Below are 21971 nucleotides of genomic sequence, written 5' to 3'. Positions count from 1 at the left end.
CCTTTCGCCAATTCAACCAAGCAGGGTGGTATTGTTTTTATTTTGTCACTATGTGTGCTTTTATGTTGCAAGCTTTTTATGTTATTTTTTATGTTATTTGTGTGCTTTTATGTCGTAAGCCGCCCCTGTGGTCCTCGGACGAACGGGCGGCAAAGAAATATCCCAACTCCGTTCCGCTTCTGAGGAAAGATGAGGCGGACCCTCGCGCCGTTGCCGTTAGGTTTAAACGAGCGCGTGAGGCGACTCGCACACCTGGCTGAGGCAACGGTTGGCTCCTCCCCCGCGTGACGTAGGCCGCCGGCGCGTGCGAAAGAAGGCGGCGAGCCTTTCGACGCCACAAACGAAAGAAGAACTAAAATGGCGGCGGTGGCAGCGGCTGCGTCTCGGGAGCGCCGTTCCCGGTCACATGACCGCCCGATGAGGGAGGGGGAGCCGGGAGTGTTTTCTCTTTCATTTCCGACGGGCTCCCACACGTAGGAAACCCGGCAGCGCCTGTTCCTTGTCAGAACCTGGGTCTGGCGGCGGGTGGGTCGCCGAGGGGCGGCGGAAGCGGCGGCCGGGAGGCGGAGACGCGTCTCCACCCAGCGCGCGCCGCCCTGGACGCGCCCGCCTCCTCCTCCTCCGCCACTGGAAGCGGAGCGGGGCGGAGAGAGGAAAGCGCTCAGGTGAGTGACGGCCAGCGGCGCCCCATAAGCAGCCGGGGGGGGGGGAGGGAAGGAGGAGAAAAGGGGTCAGAGCCCCCTCACACTGTTCTCAACAAAGCCCCTCTGGCCTGGAGGGAGGAGAGGGTGGCAAAAGGATACTTCAACAGTCACCTTAACCATAAATATTGACAACAGCGCCCTACAAATGCTCTCTGCGTAGGGGGCAGGGTATGCTCGAAACGTCATCATAAAGGATTTTAATCTGCATTTTGACAGCATGCTCCCCAAAAGTGGCTAACCTATAAAGGTATGCAATGCAGTATGAAAATCTAAAATGCCCATTTCATAAACTGACATGGTGAATTGCCTTGAGATCTTTTGATGAAGGGCAGTACAGTGGTACCTCGGGTTAAGTACTTAATTCGTTCTGGAGGTCCGTACTTAACCTGAAACTGTTCTTAACCTGAAGCACCACTTTTGCTAATGGGGTCTCCTGCTGCCTCCGCGGCACAATTTCTGTTCTTATCCTGAAGCAAAGTTCTTAACCTGAAGCATTATTTCTGGGTTAGCGGACTGTGTAACCTGAAGCGTATGTAACCTGAAGCGTATGTAACCCGAGGTGCCACTGTTTATATTCTAATATATAAATAAAATAACATTTAAAAATGCATGCACACACACCCCACACACTGTGTCCCCAGGAGTGGGGAATCTGGCTTGACCTGTCTGTGCCTCATCTCTGGGGAAGCACTTAATTCCCTCCCTCACCCCCCAAGTTAAATCGGTTCGTTGCGGGCTTGTGGCATTGATGTGCTGCCAAAAGCATCCATTCAAGGTGGCTCGAGGTTAAAAGCACTGGGCACCCACACATCCAAACACATATCATTAAACCAGTAGGGTCATTACAGGTGGGCACCGCAGATGACCTCCTGACTGAGCATTCATTTTGAGGTGGTTGTGGGGAGCTCATGTGACGTTGTCTCCCGCAGTTGCTTATAACCGCACTTTCCAGCACGTCACCCCTCTCACTTTTCCATGCTGCAAAAAGTCAGATTTTTAGAAGCAGGTTTGTGGCACGTGAGCTTGAAATGTGTTTTGGTTGCGGAACCTGAATTTATTTGCTGGGTAGGCATCTGAATCCCTCCCTTTCCTCATATCGCCTCCAAGGAAGAATTTAAGCAAAATAAATAGAATAAAACACTTTTGCAGTCAAATAGGAATATCGGTTCTGTAGGGGGCTGCAGAATTTAAAAATTGCCATGAAATAAAACAGCATCACGGCAAGAGCCAGTGAGGTGTAGTGGTTAAGAGTGGTGGACTCGTAATCTGGTGAACCAGGTTCGCTTCCCCGCTCCTCCACATGCAGCTGCTGGGTGACCTTGGGCCAGTCACACTTCTCTGAAGTCTCTCAGCCCCACTCACCTCACAGAGTGTTTGTTGTGGGGGAGGAAGGGAAAGGAGAATGTTGGCCACTTTGAGACTCCTTCGGGTAGTGATAAAGCGGGATATCAAATCCAAACTCCTCCTCTTCTTCAATGTACTGTATAAAACTTGGGAAAATGAAACTGTTTTCACCCCATGTCTAAAAGATGATAGTATATGCACAGGGCAAATTGCCAGCTTGCAACATTTCTCTTTAGTTTCCTTGTGCCTGTGTCTTTTAATAGGAACCTGACTCATGAAAATGACACCACTGAAGCTTTCCCTGCTCCTTAGCACCATATATACAATTAATTCATTTTTAGTTCAACGGTGTAGCTTTTCTCCAGAATTGTGGTTATTTGAAATCTGCAGATGACAGGTGGTATACAAATTTAATAAGTAATAATAGGCATTTGAAACCCCTCCTCTCTAGGGGATCATTAACACCATTTCTTCTCCACATGCAGCCACCCACAACATCACTGGACTATACCAACAGCCAACATTGCTATACCAACAGCCAACATTGCTGCGACTTGTCTACACCTGTTTTCAAATGGGCACACTGCAGGGCAATCAATCTGCAATAAGTTTGTAATTTCAGAATGAATTCTGTTTCTCAAGAAGTGTTTTTCAGGGGCAAAAAACATACAATAAATCTAGCTTGTGTTTGGATTACATAGCGGGGGTAGTACTTTTTCTCCATTGGCTCTAATATAAAATGTTTGTACATAGCCCTAAGTCACTGTTTAAAGGCCAAGGGAGAGGGTCAAAATGGTAACCCTGTATCACATGTGGGGCAAAACCCCGTGCCATCAGCCAGCCTGCCTTAGGTGGTTGAAATACAATATCCTGTGCTATAGGCCTGCTCATTTCTGGTAGACTCCTTTAAACAGCCATGTGACAGATTAAAAGCCAAAGGCAGCAGTCTCCCTGAAGTTTAAGTCTTCCCAGTTGGATCTCTGCATGTCACACAGCTATTAAAAATGCAAGAGGGAACTGGCAACTTGGTGGGATGAGCAGAGGGGTTAGATCAGTTGCTAATTGATGTGCGTTTCTTGCAATGTTCTCAGCAAAAATATATAATTCAGTGCACCTCCCTCGCTGGTTTTATTACAGAGGCACTGTCTTTAAAGTTTGCTCATAAATTTACAGCGTGTGTCTGAGAAGTAGAAGTTTCACACAATAAAACATTAATAGAAATGTTTCCTCATGGAGTCTCCTTCCCTTTCAGTGTCAATGGCAGTGCAATCAATGCATATGAACCAAACACTAGAAATGAAAGCAAAACTAATGAATCAATTTTACTGCCTCACCCCAAGTGGCAGATGGCAGCATTTTAAGATCTTTGCCAGATCTTTTATCAGCCATAAATGAGTCTCTTGACTCTTGAAGAGGCTCTGCATGTAGATTTCTTTCACACAATGTTCTCAGTTTCAGTCTTTTCGTTTATCCTGCTCCTTAATAACTCCCCCCCCATCCCGCTTTCTGTTTTTCTCATCTGGCTCAAACAGAAATGGCAATGCCAGTCAAGACAACCACATATTTGGTTGATTGTGTAGAAGGAATCAAAAGTTAAGCCCCTGACCTTCTGCTTATCCATATGGTGACAGAAAGAGAAAGTCCATGAAGAAATCAGGAGTTTCTTTTCTCTGGCTTCCTCCTTTCATCACAACTTCAAAAATATCAGCATGTTGGCAGGATTTTTTGGCTAAATCTATAAAATCTGGCAGCAGCTCTGGCTGCGCTGGGATCATTGGCAGATACTAAAGTGTGGAAGGCATGGTAGAGATGGAAAAGAGAAGTAGCAACAGCTGAAGTCCTCAGACCACTTCCTCTATAGAGTTGTGAATCTTGCAAGATTAAAAGGGGTTTAAAGATTGCAGCATTTGAAATTTCTGTTTTGCGCTTTTTGGTGCCAACTTTTAATTTGGCCCCTGTATCACAGCCTCTGGTGGCAGCTTGATCTGCAGACTTTTGCAGGTGGTCATGTTTTTCTTCCTGCTATCAATAGCTTCCAAATGCTGATTTCTGCAAATCAAGCTGCTGTTTAAGGCTCAAGAGCAGTCCAAGCAAGTTTTCTGGTCAGCTGGCATCCAATGCCAATCCAGTTTAGTTAGAACTTCTCCAAGGCTTTACATAGTCAGCTGCATTAAATCCTGCTAAGATTTTAATTTGACTAGATTTCAGAGCTGATATAACATTTTATCCTGGGTAAAGATGTGAAGCCGTGTTGGAGCATTGATTCAGCATCCATCTCCATGAATCTTAAATTTCCAATCAAATACATTAGTTCTTTCTGTGATTGCAGGCATAAGATTTCAACCTGTCAATGGTTTTTTTATAAAGATTGGGCTACAAGAAGAGAACAGCTATATGGAGCAAATAAAAACATGTTAAATCATTAACAAACATCAGTTCCAAGTTTATTGGCTGCTTGCTACTCAGCGTCAGCTGAATGCTTTTGTTTGTTGCTTGTTTGTATAATGTACTTTGCAACTTCCATTTCATCATGAATAATATGGGGAGGGGGAGAGCCATGGCATGATGCACTGAACATGAAGGGAAGGTATATAAAAAGGAAAAAATAAAATAAATAACTAAATTAAAAACAGTTTCATAACTGGGGCAATTTCTTTGCTACACTTGCACTAAAAGAAACAGTTCCACTTCTCTGCCTCCCCCCACCCTTTAGCAGTCTGTCATTAAATGCCATGTGGGAAGGATCCTGGTGTATTGTTAAATGTTAATAATGTTTCTTGTGCTTTACAAATACTTAAGTGAGTGCTGTTTGTAAGCTGCTTTGTATTGTAACCTGAAAGGCAGGATATAAACAATTGTAACAAAGCCATAATATATTGGAAGCTGTTTTGCACGAAGTCAGACAATGGTCCATCAATCTCAGTGTTATTGATTCTGACTAGCAGTAGCTTTCCAAGGTTCCAGGCAGGTCTTTCTCACTGGAGATGCTAGGGGTTGAACCTAGGATTTACTGTATGCAAAGCATGTCCTTTTCTACCAAGCCATTCCTGTACTTCATCAGTTTCAGCACCATGTCAACAAACAGGTTTCTTTTTGGAATAAGAGGAAGTAGAATATGCATTTTGATGCAGCCTACCTACAAGATTATGATGCCCATTTCAGCAACTAGTGCACATAGGACTGAGCATTTTAATTTTGTTTCCTAGGTAAGGATGGCACAGAACAAATACCTCGCAGCAAAGCTGAAAAACTATTTGCGAGAAGACAAAATTCAGCTATGGAAACCCCCATATACAAACAGCCACCAGGAGGCGGGTGAGGAGCTGAAGGCAAGTACTGTAGTCTGTGGCTGGCATATTGTTGCTGCTTTTTACTTCGTGCAAATTTACTGCTTTCATTTCTTAACAGATCCATTTTTATCATCCTAGGCTCTCGCACTGCAATATTCAGCCAGGCTAAATTGTAATGACAATGAAATAGAGGCCCTCCTGGAAGAGATACGCTCCAAAGCAGTCGAGCGAGGAACGAAAAATGAAGCTTATAAGATGACAGGAGTTGCAACGCTTGAAGTAGCCTTGCCTACAAGGTTGGGTAAAGTAAGCAATTGTTTAATGTTCTCAAAAGAAGCATATATAATACGTTCAGTAATTGCTGTGGATGTGTAATGAATGGAAACATTTCATGTATACAGAACAGGCAGATAAGCTGCCTGAAATGGGTCTTCTCCTTGCCTTATGTAGGGAGTGATGGAGTAAGGAGCCACTTGATTGGATAGCTCAGTTGGTTAGAGCACGGTGCTGATCATGACAAGGTCTCAGGTTTGATCCCCATATGGGATAGTTGCATATTCCTGTATTGCAGGGGGTTGGATTATTAATTCTCAGAATAATTTCCAACTGCACAGTTCTAATACTCAGTGACTGGACTTCTTTCGTTTTACCTTAAGGCTTCATCGCATGGAACTTCACAGTTGGAAAGGATAAAGTGTTGAGTGTCTTGCTTGGTCCTCCAGTGCTTTTAAAAAGCAATTTACAGATTTGGCATTGGTGTCAAATAGCCCTAACATACACTATTGTTTAGAATAAAAACACTCCAATTCTGGAAAGAAATTTGGATTTGTTGAATTTTGTAAGTCTCCTTGGAAGGAACCACACAGTTCGCTTTAACTTGGCATTTATATCTCTGCAGGCAAGAAAAAATGTGCTGGAGACAAAATTGGTCATCACAGGCAAGGAGCTCAGATCTCAGTAAGTAATTACCATTTGCCTTTTTGAGGTTTTCCTCCCTGCCCCCCTTTTATATAGTTCTTTTTATACCATATAGTCTGGTTCTGGTGTATTCGTATTTGACATTTAACTTAGTAATGTCTCCTAAATTGAACACAGTAATGGCACCTTTGGCATATTTTGCAAATATTTGTATCAAAAGGTGCAGGTGGATTTTGTGCATATTTTTTCAAAGTCTGTGAATTCATTGGGATTTAATTGTGGGGTTATAGCCCTATGTGATTATCAGTTGAAACAAGAACGGGACTGACAAAGCCTTTTGCTTCTGTGTGGTTCTTGGTCTATAGCAGTGGTTCTCAAACTCCCCCCATCCCCATGGACCACTTGAAAACTGCTAAGGGTCTTGGTGGACCACTTAATGTTTTTTTTCTGCCTGTTGTAGCAAAAGTCAGCTTCCTGACTGTGTAGTAAAAATGTGGGGGGAATACCCTCATTATTAAGGGGGAAAAAATTTCAGTATTCCCCCCCTCCAGATAAACAAGTTAGAAGTAAACAAAAAAGACTAATACCCTGTTAAAACTGAATAGCATTTAATATCTATTGCTCTGCTTCACAGAATAGCACAAGCATATGGATTGGAAGAAAATTGCATCAAAATAATTATAAATAAGAAGCAGCTTGACCTGGGTATGTATCTTATAGTTTCAAATACTGCGACCATTTTGTGCGCATATGATTGACATGTAACCGCCAACACACACACACTGCTTTCAGTCCAGAAGACGGCAGAGGGTGGAGCAGGCTTACGTGTGACTGCTGACATGCACACTGACCTGGAACGCAACCCTCATGCAAATGGAGAGTTGGCTGTATTTACTATAAAGTGTTGTACAGTATTTTAATTGAAGTTGTGCCTTTTTTTTGTTTCTTTTAAGCCATACGTTTAAAAAACTTTTAATCCCGTATTCCTCCCCAGCTGCCTTTGACGCATTAAACTTGCTTCCATTTTACAGGAAAGACTTTAGAAGAGCAAGGTGTGACGCACAATGTCAAGGTCATGGTGCTTGAGCTGAAACTGTCGGAAGAAGAAACCAGGAAGAAAGTCCGCAGTGAGGAAATGCAACAGGAGGAAGAGGCTGTGAAGAAGAAAGAAATGAACAAAAGGATGCAAAGGACAAAAAAAGGCTTAGAAATACTTGCAGAGCGAGGTAAGGAGCTCTTGTAAATCCCGTCATTAGCAGTACAGATTAAAATTCCATTTAAAGTGGAATAATGAAATGGAAAGGGCATTGTCTTGCTTTGCAAATAGTGTGAAGATGCATGTCATTCTTAAAGAGTCACTGCTGGTTTTTCTCTCGCAGTGTAAGCCCAGATCTGCTTTTCCCTCAACAGACATACCAGCAACTGCAGTCCTGGAACACCCATCAGCCTTGCCCTTCCTTCATGCTTCAGGCATGTCAGATGCTGTTGTGGTTGCTCGAGAGTAACCAGACAGGACTCCGACCTGTCTTTTACAGGCTTTATTATGGTGCAAACTGTTTACAGTGCAAAGCGTCATAAGTTCATGTCTGGCTCAATCGCTAGCAGAATCCGGGAGTGCACTGTTCTTGTACCTTCCCCAACATAAAAGTTTTGTCACCCCCAGCCTTTTCTGCCCCTCCCTGTATCTCAAGCAACTGTGCATGATGGGTGAAGGCAGGGGTGTGCTTCCCTCCTCTCCAGCTTGCTCAGGTGCAGTGTTAAGACTCTTTCTAGCATCCTCTGGTTCTTGCACCTCTTCTCCACTGGAGGTGGGGGCTTCCTCCTCGCCGGAAGAGGAACTGCTTCGCAAGATTTTCGGAGGCTCCCTGTCACCCAATTTCCCCTATATCTCTTGCCTCTGCGCCGATGGCAGTTCCCTGACAAGGCAGTTTGTGGGTGTTTTGTTCGCTTACAGCAGAGAAGAGGGACCTTTTTGGCCAGAAGGCCAAAGCATTATATCCCACCCCATGGGTCACCCACTCCTAACTTTGACAGGTGCTCCACAAGGATACCACGTTTCTTGGGTCATGGTTCTAAAATCCAGAATGGTCCACACAACTGAATGGTTGTATATGTGTTACTCCAGCCAGGAGTTTGTCACTGTCATGGGTGTGAGACACCTGGTTTGCATGTAATGCTTAATAATAATAATAATAATATTTATACCCCGCCCATCTGGCTGGGTTTCCCCATCCACTCTGGGCAACTCCCAATAGAATATTAAAAGCACGGTAAATGCATCAAACATTAAAAATTTCTTTAAACAGGGTTGCCTTCAGATGTTTTCTAAAAGTCAGGTAGTTGTTTATTTCCTTGACATCTGATGGGAGGTCGTTCCACAGGGCAGGAAAAAGACCTCAATTTCTTTTGGACAGAGTTGTGTATTATTAAGAACCTCATTCAGGAACCACAAAATACCTACTTTAAAAATAAATAAAGATGCAACACAATAATCAATTATTTCTCATGGCAATTGATTTATCCAAAAACCAGTACAGATGTGTTGTATACAGAATGAGAACAATCCAGTGAAGCAGGCATTGTATTTTACAGATGCAATATTGAGAAACAGTGTCTTGGTCTATACATTATTGGAATTTAAAGGACCCAGAGCTAATTCTGCAAAGACACACATTTCCTCATTTTCTGTCTGATCTGTTTCAGAGGATTCCATGGATCCCGATAGAGCACCTTACCTGGACATAGCAAACCAAACCGGAAGAACGATCAAGATTCCTCCACAAGCAAAAAAAGTGAGTGTATGCTGTGACTAAGTTGTTCATTCTGTTCTGTTCGTTTCCCCAAAGAACAGGAAAGGCTTGCTTTTAATTGCAGTTTGCACTAAGGTTTAGTGTTAGTAAAATGCTTTTCCCTCCACCCCCACAGGCTCTTTTCTTAGCCATGGGCTATCATGAAAAGGGCAGAGCATTGCTGAAGAAAAAAGAATATGCTATGGCACTGCCGTTCCTGTTGGATGCAGATAAGCATTTCTGGTAAGAACCTCTTGGTACTTTTAAAAGAACTTTGGATATGGTTCTTTACAGAGCAATCCCATAATGTGCTTTTAAAAAGAACTGACAGTGTATCGGTGCTATAACCAGGACATGCCCCACATGGGAAAGAAAGGAGGGTATGTCAGAAATTTTTTTAAATCAGCAAAAACTCCAGCCACATTTGCACTGCCTTTAGTAACACCACCCCGCCCACAAATCCCAGGACATAGCTGAATCAATGCTGCACACCACTCAGAAACGAAAGGAACCATGTCAGCCAGTCTGGGGTGAAGCCATGAGAACACCATGCCCTATCAACAGGCACAACACCCAACAGCATGTCACAGTGGGTGCCCCAACCCATGGATCGCAAAAGCAGCAAGCATGCAGCTCCTGAGAGATGTGAGACAGCCCGTCTGGAAGGAGCTCAGCACCCAAAATACCACTATATTTACACACACTCTTTGAATGATAGGATCTAGCAGAAATTAATAATCATCATAATCTTCCTCTGTGCCACCCACAACATTTTTTGCACAAGTCGTTAGGCGATGGAAGATATTACATGGTTAAATTGTACTCATCTATATGTAGTCCACCCTGGGACTGCATGATTAAGGGTGTGCTTCAAATGCCTATAAATAAACCCAGGCTCATTTTGGTTCTTCCTTTGCCGTCTTTCTCATAGTGGCGGCCATGTATCTGCCATTTCTGTGCTGATACATTGGTGTGTTCTCTGAATCCTATTGCCCAGGGGTGCAGAACCAATCATCCAGGAATTACATGCTGGTAGTAGGAGGGGCCAAAAAAAGAATGGGTGTAGCCATACCCTCCAAAATTCTTCTTCATGCCAAATTGCTTTGTGGGGGTAATCTTCATGGAGACTGCTTCTGCGAAGGTTAACCTTTCCCTCCCTAGCTTCACTGTAAAGAAAAATTCCCACAGCAATTGGGCTTGGAAACTGTCTTCTATTAGCACCAGTAGAAGGCCTATGCGAGGTGGGGTGCGTTGCTGCTAAGATAGGAAGGCCCCTGCTGGCTGCTACCACCTACAGCCCCTAGTCCAATGGAGTTTCAGTCAAGAACTGTACCCTTATCCACTCTGCTACACTATTGCACCAGATTTTTAAGGAAAATAATGTGTATTTTGCACATTTTATGTTCATGTAAATTCTATCAGTGGCTTGGCCTGTTTGGAATCATTCATTTTCTTGTTTTTCAGTGAATGTGGTTCAGACCTCCTGAACACTGTTGATAATTACGCAGTGTTGCAGCTGGACATCGTCTGGTGCTACTTCCACTTGGGTCAGCTGGATTGCCTTGATGATGCTGAGAAAAAGCTCCTTGCAGCTCATGATTGTTTCAGGAAGTGTTACGGAGAGAACCACGAAAGACTGGTCACTATAAAAGTAGGCTAAAGAGGATGGTGTGCAGTTGTGGTAGGGTTTAATTCACTCGCCCTTGTTCTAGAAAAATGTGTTTTGGAAATATGAACTGTCCCACTAGAGCTGGTTGCCTTTGGTACTCAGGACTTGCTTCTTGCTTTTCCCAAGGAAGGAGTGTGTTCTTGGGAACTAAAGGCGTGAATACAAAATCTCCGAAAGGAAGCGCATTCACAAAAGATGTATTGAATCCAGGACTGATTCTGTAAGATCACCTGTCAGGTGTCTTCCTTCCGAATGTTGTTCTTCAGACATTGTGTTTTTTGCACATCATGGAACACAGAAGTAATTCTGAGAATTGCACTTAAACTTCTGCAAAGGCTAGGGCAGTGGTCAGGGATAGTGGAAATTGTAGCAACTCAGAAGGGTTGCATGTTCTCAGTCCTTGGAAAATTCAAGCAGAAAACCCAGTTGCGCTGTTAACACTCTTGCTAAGGATACCGTGGTATGGATATCTATGGGCCCCTCTCAAAGAGCAACTGTCCTGAGGCCTCTGTTTTACCAATCTGGTTAGAAAGCCTGAAAGGACTGTACAAACTACACTGAGTGAAGGCTGCGGACTTCTGAAATTCTGTTGCTGCATACAAATGGCCTCACGTTCTGTAGCTCCTTTCATACTCTCCAGTTATCTGTCCCTTGAGGATCCGTATCTTGAATTTGCACGACAAGCACAGAAAAGGAATAATCCTCCAACTCAGAGCAGTCATTCAGCCCTACTATTCCAATTAATGTTAACAAAAGTAATGAAATCTGATCCCTGTGTAATCCGGTGGGAAGGTGCTTCTAAAGATTAAGCGAAACGCAGAAGCGTTTAGCAGGAGCATTCCGGCTGTGCCCATTGAAGTGAAAGGGAGCTGAGCAAGCAGCAGAAGGCTCTTGCACAGTTACCATTTGTTTCGGTGGGGCTTGCCCAGCCTGATGGTTTTTCACAAAGCAGCATTACAGATCCAAAATAAACACAGCATCCATCAGCACCACAGTGCCCTCCTACACACCAGTCTCATTAAGGACCCATTCCCCTCCTAATTTCAGATGTATGGGGTTGTATGGGGTTTGTTTTGCTTTTGAATGGAGCTGCTTGTTTGAACAGGTACCTGTTTTTCATGGAGTGGGTCTTGCTTTCTTGTCTGTGTTGTATCTGTTGTTTTGCAAGGTGTAGGTGTCTGAGCAGGTACCTGAGCATCGCCAGTTTTTCTTCTGTGAAATAGATATTTTTGTGATGGGTGCCCATGACAGTTTTTGAGATTCCCAGATGTCCCTAGGCCCAAAAGGTTGGGCATATTTTCTCCCCTTTCAAAGCCTTTTGGGTGGCTAACCCACATACAGCGAATGACGGAGAAAACAAAACAAAACAAAAAAATGTATAGTAGCTTCTTATTGTTGGGAATCGCTTCATTATTTATTGATTGAATTTCACATTAAGCCTTTTCTAGATTATTGGTTGCATATCTGGTTTTCAGGTTTCAGCCTCTTATTTGACATTACAGGTTATTTGCCTGATCTTTAACCAGTCTGTTTCATGGGATTCTTTGTGGAGAACTCAAGTGTTCTTGTTTCAGTTCCCCAAATTTCAAGAGATAAAGTGCAGTATCAAGTTTGCACGTTGTTCCATACACAAACCAATTTTTTGTACCTTATGATTGTGGGGTCCTATTTTTCTCGCATACATTTCTTGTAAACTTACATGACTTTCAGTAAATAAACTATGCTTTTGTTAAAGTTTACTTTTAAGTTTACCCATTTATAAACACTTGCTTTTCTTTAGGGAAGCTCTGGGAGAGAGAAGGCTTTGTTTCTAAGGCTGTACTTGCTTCAAGGAATAAGCCATTACCATAATGGCAGAGAAAGGGAGGCTGGTGAAAATCTTCGAAGGGTAAGTTTCTGTGTTTCGTGTCGGACTTAATAATCCCTCCCTAAGCCTGTGCAGTTGCCTGGAAGGAGGCCTCTTTGAACACAGTCGTGAAGCATCAGATTCCCAGTGTTATTTTTCCCAAATAGCCTGTAAGCAGAAAAACGGTTTTCTTCATATTTTATTCATTCCCTAGAGCGGAAATGTATTTTTCCTTTTCCTCTTCTTTTCTACGCAGGCACATGACTTGTTTAAAGAGTTGTGCATCGATCCTGACAAGATAAATAGCTTGTTACTACTGGGATTCTCTGCTCAGGAAGCCCGCCTGGGTCTCCGAGCTTGCGATGGGAATGTAGACCACGCTGCCAGTCACATTTCCAACAGGAGAGAGGTACAGTGCCAGGGTGGTACCATAAGGGTCTGTTTTATATTACTGTGGTGCAGCAAGTGGGGAAACATGAGGAAAAGCTAAATACCACCAGCATTGGATGTGTGTGTGTGTGTGTGTGTGTGTGTGTGTGTGTGTGGCTGCATGACAAAAAAAAACCACTGAAGAAACCTCAGAGAGGTTTCCGCATAATGACCGAATGGGTGGATCCCACCATTAAAGAGGCAGAGCTGTCCTCACTTACATGTTGCTTTTCCCATTTAAAAAGGTCATGGGCCGAATTTCTGAACAGCTTCTGAACTTTTGAATTTAATGAACAATTTCAACATCCTTTGGTAGAAACCTCTGAGAGAGGTGAAAAAAGAAACTTGTCCAAAGTCTGTGCTGCACAAACCCTTTTTGATTGTAATAATAATAATAATAATAATAATAATAATAATAATAATAATAATAATAATAATTTATACCCCGCCCTCCCCAGCCAAGACCGGGCTCAGGGCGGCTAACAACCAATAAAAAAAACAAGTTGATTAAAATACAATTTAAAAGATTAAGATACAACATTAAAACAATTAGGGAGCAATCTCTTCATAGGAGGAGAAAGGAAAAAGAAAGAGGGGGAGGGAATCAACCTGATTCTGAGCTAAATGCCAGTTGGAACAACTCTGTCTTACAGGCCCTGTGGAAAGAGATCAGATCCCGCAGGGCCCTGGTCTCAAGAGACAGAGCATTCCACCAGGCCGGAGCCAGTGTTGAGAAGGCCCTGGCTCTGGTTGAGGCTAATCTAACTTCCTTAGGGCCCGGGACCTCTAGGGTGTTGCTATATATGGACCTTAAGGTCCTCCGTGGGGCATACCAAGAGAGGCGGTCCCCTAGGTACAAGGGTCCTAGGCTGTGAAGGGCATTAAAAGTCAAAACCAGCACCTTAAATCTGACCCTGTACTCCACCGGGAGCCAATGCAGCTGGAAAAGCACTGGGTGAATATGCTCCCATGGCAGAGACCCCATGAGGAGCATTCTGCACCCGCTGGAGTATTGTAGACTTTCTGTGCATTCCCTGTATCACTTCCTTGAGAACTATTGCACCAAGTGGTTTGATGACTGCCACTTTCATCAGGTCCACTTTAAGGACGCGAGCAAGAAACAGTTGTAATGGGAAGAAATGCTTCTAAGTCAAATGATAAATCTTAACAACACAGAAAATATCCACCAGGAGTGTGTGTGGGTATGTTGCTTGCTTATATAATAAATAGCTTTCTCCCTCCACCCCCGCCCCCCTAAACCACCACTTGTACAGGAAAAAGCTCAAATAAGAAGAGAGGAGAGAGCTAAAAGAAGAAAGCGATTGGAGGACATTAACTCCTTGAAGAGTATGGGCTATTCAGAGCGAACTGCTAGAGAAGCTCTTCATAATGCAAAAGGAGACCTTGAACTAGCAGTTAAGGTAAATGCTTTTCCAAACTTTTATTAAATTGCAAAATCCCACATTCAGTTGACGTACATAAAAATAAATTCTGTTGGCTTTATAGTTTCTCTGGCCTTCTTCACTTTTACGGACCCTAACATTAAATCCCAGCCTGGCGAATCAGGTTTCACTGTGCACTGATATGTAGAGTCTTGAACATGTTCATTGGACCTGGACAACACTCTTGATTCTAGGAGTTTCTTACCAAGCCTCCCTGTGCCTGGATCTGCGAAATGAAACAAATGGATTTCGGCCACAAATAAGTTCACTGAGCAAATAAGGAAGAGGGGGTGTCAAGCTCCATTTGATGATCCAATGCCTGTTGTTTTCCCCCTAGAAAATGGAAAGGGTGGCCATTAAAGCAAGAAATAATGGCGGTCTTTGTGGCTACTCTTCAGGAGTCCTATGCTGAGGGTGGTCAGTGGCACCCAAAACGAGATGGAGGATAGTCTGGGGTGCATATAGTATCCCACCCTACCCTCCAGGTTTTTTTTGGGGGGGGACACGCTAACTTTTGTGTGAACTGGGGAGGCATAAATTTGTTCAGTATATATACTCACTGTTTGTTGTCTGCTCTAGATTATGCTTGAAAACCCTCACCTACTCCTGTCAGATGATGATGATCCGGTGCCCAGGAACCAGTTTCAAGTTCCCCAGGAAAGTATTGATCAAGTAAGTCCAGCGAATAAGCTTACAGTTAAGAAAAAGAAATCCAGCAGCTTTTAGGGTTATCAGGCCTTGTTCTCCTTCTAAGGTCCAGTTACAGTTCATTGCAAGCTACTATTTACTTCAGCAAAGCCAATTAGTAGACCCTAGGTATATTTACAATCTGTGGTGCATTTCCCCCAAACCCATACTTTTTGCATTGTGGCACAAGAGCTGAGTGTGTGGAGTTTGTATATGGGACATGCACTTCAAACTCCCATTCAGCCATGCAGTGAAAGTCATTCTTAGAGTGAGACTTATTGAAATCAGTGATGCTTAAGTTAGTCATGACTTGGGTCTAAATCTGGCTGCGCGCTCTCTTTTTGTGTTACCTAGCTTATCAGGGACACGGGTGGTGCTGTGGGTTAAACCACAGAGCCTAGGACTTGCCAATCAGAAGGTCAGCAGTTCGAATCCCCGCGCCGGGGTGAGCTCCCGTTGCTCGGTCCCTGCTCCTGCCCACCTAGCAGTTCAAAAGCACGTCAAAGTGCAAGTAGATAAACAGGTACCGCTCTGGCGGGAAGGTAAACGGCATTTCTGTGCACTGCTCTGGTTCGCCAGAAGCAACTTAGTCATGCTGGTCACATGACCCAGAAGCTGTACGCCGGCTCCCTCGGCCAATAAAGCGAGATGAGCACCGCAACCCCAGAGTCAGTCACGACTGGACCTAATGGTCAGGGGTCCCTTTACCTTTACCTTTAACCTAGCTTATCAAGCTGTTCTGACATGAAAATGCTATGTTGCCCTCCTTGGAGGAAGGGTCCAATAGCTGGTGATGTGTATATCTTCCTTGTCCTTTTCTTGCCTAGTTGGTGTATATGGGCTTTACTCCTGAAGCAGCAGAGCAAGCTCTGAAAGTGTTTAAAGGCAACATTCAGCTGGCTGTGCAAACCCTTGCTCATTATGGGGGATCTCTCCCTGCTGAATTACAGACCCCTTCAGATAGCATCACTCCCTCAGATGAATCCAGTTCGTCAAAAGACTCTCCTACGGACTCTGCAGGTAAAGGGGCTTGCTCCAGGGTGGGTGGGTGAGATACTCTGGGGGTGACGAAACCAGGAGAGAAGAGGGAATTATGTCGCATACATAGTGCCAGTTGAGACAAGGAAGATGGAGCACAGAAATACTGGGAAATTTCCTTGTCCATGGGCAGCTTCACACGTGTTTGGACTGCAGCAGCAAGGAGAATGTTAAGTCAGACACTGCACTATAAAGTCAAGGCGATTCACACATTCAGCTGTGAGTCCTTATCACATGATGCATGTGGGAACTGTTCCCCATTTCTCAAATTGCTTAGTTCTCCATATTGGCTGTGCAGCTACCAAGTAGCCGCCTGATGGCTTGACGCTGTAAAACTGACAAGGCAGCTTTACAGAAGTATTTCTGATAGTATGCACTGGAGGCCTTTGATTTAGTCTTAGTGTTATTGCACAGCTGATAGGTTTGTTTGTTTTATTTTCATTTAAGTAGGATAGCTCAGTTGGTAGAGCATGAGACTCTTAATCTCAGAACATGGGTTCTGAGATTATAAAATATTTCTGTATTGCAGGGGGGCAGACTGGATGATCCTCATGATCCATTTCAACTCTACAATTCTGTGACTTGCAAATAAGATAAGATATATCCAGTAAAAAAAAAAACACCTAACCTCAGCTACATTTAATTGCTGCAATTACTCTGACAGCATTATTTACTTTTTATTTATTTATTACTTTTAATTTTTTTATTTATTAATACCCCACCTTTCCACCAGAACCAAGTCTTTAGGATGCTTACAAAAATTAAAACAAGCACAGATTCAACACAGAAGGCTAAAACAAATAAAAGATAACAATGTTTTAAAAATCCTATATATATAAATATTAAAAACTCTTAAAACAGTACAGCACTATTAAATATTGGCAATATTTCCTGATGGGAAATTTGTTGTTCTAAGCATCACTAATGCTGCCCATCATTTCTTAGGCTTCTAAGACACTGCATCATCCTGACCTGTCTGTACATCCATAATGGCTAATAGTTTTGTCATAAGCATTATGTGCACAATTTTTCTGCACAATACATTGGTAAATGGTAATTATTGAATATGTTACATGGTCATAAGCAGCCAATCTATTTATTTATTTATTCATTCATTCATTCATTCATTCCCCATAAATCATCTTACTATTTTCATTGTTATCAGGAGAGATACTAAAAGCGGTGAGTTAGTTGCACACAGTTTGAGAGATACCGAACATGTTTTTTTATATAAAAGAATAAGAAAGTACTCTGATGTGCTCTCTGAACCTCTTTGAGCAGGTTCCAAATTTGAAAGTCTTGAAACTGCAGTGGTGGTTGGGTTTGTATAGTTTCCTGAACTTCAGTGCATGTCATAAATCTTCCTATCATGAATATATTGCAATGGCAGGTCCTTCTGGCCCCTTCCTAGGTCATAAAGTCGGAGACTTCTTTTGCCACCTTAATATCTTTATAGAAGATCACTGAAGTTATTGGAGATGACTCTGATGCCCACTTGTTCCCTAACAACATCCTTGTACTACTTAGGCTGTGTATAGATAGTTTTTTTTTTCATGTGTATATATAGACTAGGAACATCCCATTCTTTCAGGTGGATTTCTAGTCTTAGCTATCCAGTATCATAGCATATATCCTGACTGGACTCCCACCATTGACCCAGAGAACTTAATATGGCTATGCATTAATGTTAATTACCATTGCTGTCTGGCGATGCCATCCCCTTGTGCCTCCATCTCCATTACAAAACCTCAGCTTTGATGCCAGGGATTTTGGTAGGTACAAACAAAGTAGTTTATAATTGCTTGAATCAAGTCCAGCTTTTCTTCCTTGGGCAGTTTTATTATCAAGTTATGAAAGAAAGAAAAACTCAGGCAAAACGTGCATTTTTAGCATTGTCGTCCTGTCCAGCAGAGTTATGTTTTTAATTTGGACCACTCTCGCATTTGCTGTTTCACCTTGAATATGAGGGTATTATTTTCGACCATTTATTTTTTCTGTTGTTTGAAAAAGTGCCCCAGATATCTCCCTATGTTTGGCTTTCCACTTAGCTTCACATCAGTGGGCAATTTCCACTTCAGTTGTGTCTTTGTTTACTCAGACTTGTCAAAACTCATATGCTGCCAGATCTCAAAAAAAGTTCATTTAACTGTGACAAGGTTAAGGCTCTTCGGGGGAAGGGGAGAACCCAGGCTCTCCAACCATGTGTCTTCCACCCTAAGTCATCCTGTGGACTCTAGGGTACAACATTGATCAATACATCAGATACGAAAGATGACAGGGGAGCCTTGCTTTATGCCTCTCTGAAGATAGACAGTCCTTGACTGCTGCCCATTGCCCAAAATGCCACCTGTAAAATGAATCTATCCAGATTCTTATCCCATACGTTTAAAGTTTATCTAAAGCACCTCTTAAAATATTACATCTCCTTTCTGCATCTTCTGTGCATTCATTAATGGAGAAATGGACACAGTTGGTTATACCAATTACTACACATTTTGTTTTTGTTCATGGGGGAGCGGGCTGCTTATGTAAAAAATAGATCAAATGCCTCCCTTAAGAAAAGAGAGCCGTCATTTTTAATGGGTTGTTCAACCCACTTACATTCAAGCTCATCCATTTGAAATTACTCATTTTTTTATTTTTTTGTCTAAAAAAAGAGAAAAGGAAAAAGAGAAAAGAAGGAAGAGGAAAAACTCAAGGTAATAACGGCCTTCCTATTATCACTAATTGCTTGTCGGAATGAGATGAAACATTATAATTAAACGCAAAGATGGCGCCCTAAAATTCCCCACTGTATCTTCAGGGCAGCACTGCCTTCACAATCTTCTTTATTTCTTATATCCTCTGTTGTCATGTCATTTAAAGCTACACTTTCAACCTCCACTGAGCTTATATATATGTTATATACCCTCTGCCTCTTGCACTGAGTGATAGTCAGCTCTCTTTAATAATTACCATTAATATGAAGGGAAACCCCAATCTGTATATTCACTTTTCTTTACTTAATGGTGGTTTTAAAAAAAATGTAATTTCCTCTATTTCAAGAATAAACCTGAATAAACTAAAACTTCCCAATCATTCTACCATCAATTTAGGGATTTTGTATAGTGCATCTTCCTTTAAATCTTTGCTCTGTCCGTTCTGTAATTTTACTAAGAGATTTTGAGGCATGTTAGTTTTTCTAAAATGGGCTTTTGAGAAGGATGCACAGGACTGTGTTGTAAAAGCTTTAACAATCTTTGCTTTGGCCTTAATACCTGAACTTATACATGCAGTGATCAGTTCCTTTGGACTGCAATCCCATACAAACTCACTTTGGAATAAGTCCTACTGTGACTTAATTCTGAATAGACATGTATAGTATGATGCTTTTACATAAAGAACTAGCTCAGCTCCATCTCCTTCCTTCAGTCTTCTTACTCTGATGACACCCTGTTCTTATGCTTCTGTCGTCTATATCCTCTGAGGGATCTGAGAAATTATCTGCTGTCTCTTCTTGTTCATTAAACCTTTTGCTTGTATGTGAAAGGCTCTTACAAACTTGTTTGTACTTGTCACAATTTCCTAGATTCCTTTTTGTATTTTAACCACTTTCTGTCCTTATACTGAATTTGATTTATGCTTGAACGCTCAAAATCTAAAGAGCTTACTTTCAAACATTTGCTTCTGCTTCATGCATGGATTTTATAATGGGTTGCATGTAGCCAATGCTGGCTCATTGAAATTAATGGACATAACTAACTTAGGTCCGTTGAGTTGGATACAACCCACTAAATGATATTTTTCTTTAAATATTAGCTCTCTATCCATAAAAAAGTCTTGCACAGTGATGACTTGAATAGCTTCCAGGATCAAGTCCCTAGCATCTTGGGGTGGTCTCTCCCCTTTTGTTCTGTTAATGTTCACAGTACCGTTGTCCATAACTAGTTATGGGTCTGGACGTTATGGAAACAATCCCTGCTTCTCATCCCCCACTGATACCGTGCTTGATAGAATCTGGAAAAGGTTTAAGTCTGAACAGTACATCTCAACTATTGACCAGATTAGAGATTCCTATAAAGCCTTGTACCAAATCAAATTGTTGATGCAAAGTACTGTTGCAGAAGAGCTAACGTTATGGTGAGGGGCCTTTTGAGACTTGAGAATTAGAGACTTTTCCGTCATGTGTGCTACATGCCTGTCTTCTTTGCAGGCACTTCCGGGGCTTCAACTGATGAAGACATGGAAGTAGATGCTGTCAATGAAATCTTGGAGGACATCCCAGAGCATGAAGAAGATTATCTGGACCTAACTCTGGAAGAGGAAGAGCTTGTCATCAATGAATACCTCTCTTACATACAGCACCTGCAAACACAGTCCCAGTAGGCAAATTCTGAAAGACTCCAGTATCACTTACATGAACCAGCATTTGTGGGGCTTAGATCCAGGGGGGAAATTAGTTGCATGTAAGTCGCAGTGAAGTCAGTGGGTCATGACTAATTTTAAGTGTAATGTACTTAGTCTAGATTAGGACCGTGGACTTCTAATACTTAGATTGCAAATATGTCTGACCCTCTTTTTGCCAAATGCCTTAAGTTAAGTCAGTTGCATATTTTTTTAAAAACAAACACTGGCATGAGTAAAACCTGTAGTACTATTAATCTAGAGTGACACTGGAGAGAAATACATTTAATTGTAGAACAAAAATATTTGCAGAAGAAATATTTTTATAGAGAGCTTCGATATATTATATTGGTGTGAAATTCATCTATTTAATTAGTAGAGCAAATAAAATCAGTTCTGCATACATTCACAAAACCCAGATCTCTTTTAAAACCGCAGATGATCTGACTGTGACAGCACATGCATAGTATCCACTGTGACTAGCTCTGATATCTTCTGGTCACAGAAATAGAGACCTAAGTGTATAGATTTTGTCCGTTCTTAGAGAGTTTTTTTCTGGCCACCCTGTATTCTAGAGCCAGCTGTAAATCTATTGTGCATGGACTTTAAACAGCTCCTTTTTTCAATAATGCAGTAACAACCAATAAAACCCCCCACCCATCCATCACATTTATTGCAGTTTTCCCATAAAGCTGAGGACTGAAGTGGTAGGCACTGAAGTTAATTATCTTTAAAGGAAGTGGCTCTTGGGCAATGTCCCATGTTGCTTTTCCCTGGAAAAGTGATGCAAGTATGCATATTTATACTGTACAAATGGCCAAACATGTGTTTGAACTTCAGTTGCAGCACATCAGTGTAAGAGACTTTTGTTTCAAGGGGGTCCAGTTGCAGCCATTTTGTGACCTCTTCCCCTTGTCATCAAAATGCAGATGAAAGAAATACCACAAGCAGAGCTTTTGGAAATGGGTTGGTGGGTTCTCCTGAGCTGCCTTGCTCAGAAGGAAATTGTGTGGCCTTGCTTGCACTAAACTAAACCAAACCATGCCTTAGCAAAATGAGCAAGCATGCCAGGCACTCAGAGCGAATATCATGATCTCTAGGCCGTGGTTCGGTTTAGCGCTGTGGGTGAACCTAGACTTGTGTGTCTCCCTGAAACAATCCACTAGTGGTGAATCTAGAACAAACCACAAACTTGGATTCACACACAACACCCAAACCCAAACCATGCCTTAGCTCTGAGTAATATGGCAGCAGCAGGACAAGGGGAGGAGCGAAAGGGCTGTGATTTTTGCTCTGGGTACCAGTACACTTGCTCATTTTTGCCAAGCCATAATTTGGCTTAGTGTCACACGCAACCTGTGACATGGTCTTTAGTCTAGGCTGTGCTTGTTCAGTAGTTCCAATATTTGTTTCTTGCCTTGTTTCTTGTGTT

The 21971-nt window shown here is 42.4% G+C and overlaps 1 protein-coding gene across 2 annotated transcripts; it reads left to right on the top strand.

Annotated features, from left to right (window-relative positions):
* Nucleotides 1-335: 335 nt before the first annotated feature.
* NUB1 (negative regulator of ubiquitin like proteins 1) lies at nucleotides 336-21692 on the top strand. Of its 2 annotated transcripts, XM_081882401.1 has the most exons (16): nucleotides 336-665; nucleotides 5255-5377; nucleotides 5477-5644; nucleotides 6237-6295; nucleotides 6891-6961; nucleotides 7288-7482; nucleotides 8960-9048; nucleotides 9182-9288; nucleotides 10510-10696; nucleotides 12495-12602; nucleotides 12817-12969; nucleotides 14264-14410; nucleotides 15011-15103; nucleotides 15946-16138; nucleotides 18814-18855; nucleotides 20349-21692. In XM_081882401.1, the coding sequence occupies exons 2-16, from the start codon at nucleotides 5261-5263 to the stop codon at nucleotides 20519-20521; spliced, it is 1902 nt and encodes a 633-aa protein (XP_081738527.1). In that variant the 5' UTR covers nucleotides 336-665; nucleotides 5255-5260; the 3' UTR covers nucleotides 20522-21692. The 2 variants fall into 2 exon arrangements, with proteins under 2 accessions (XP_081738527.1, XP_081738528.1); XM_081882402.1 differs by lacking the exon at nucleotides 18814-18855 and having other exon boundaries at nucleotides 337-665.
* Nucleotides 21693-21971: the final 279 nt, after the last annotated feature.

This window comes from Podarcis melisellensis (genome assembly GCF_964234715.1).
Source record: "Podarcis melisellensis genome assembly, chromosome: 12".
In the NCBI taxonomy this organism is placed as follows: Eukaryota; Metazoa; Chordata; class Lepidosauria; order Squamata; family Lacertidae; genus Podarcis; species Podarcis melisellensis.
This window is presented reverse-complemented; position numbering and strand designations above follow the sequence as displayed.

Excerpts from the sequence above, each read along its gene's own strand:
- NUB1 (XM_081882401.1), top strand. The coding sequence starts at position 5,261 with ATGGCACAGAACAAATACCTCGCAGCAAAGCTGAAAAACTATTTGCGA. Across the intron at positions 6,296-6,890 it reads GGCAAGGAGCTCAGATCTCA|AATAGCACAAGCATATGGAT; the intron begins GTAAGTAATTAC and ends TCTGCTTCACAG. Across the intron at positions 12,970-14,263 it reads ACATTTCCAACAGGAGAGAG|GAAAAAGCTCAAATAAGAAG; the intron begins GTACAGTGCCAG and ends CCACTTGTACAG.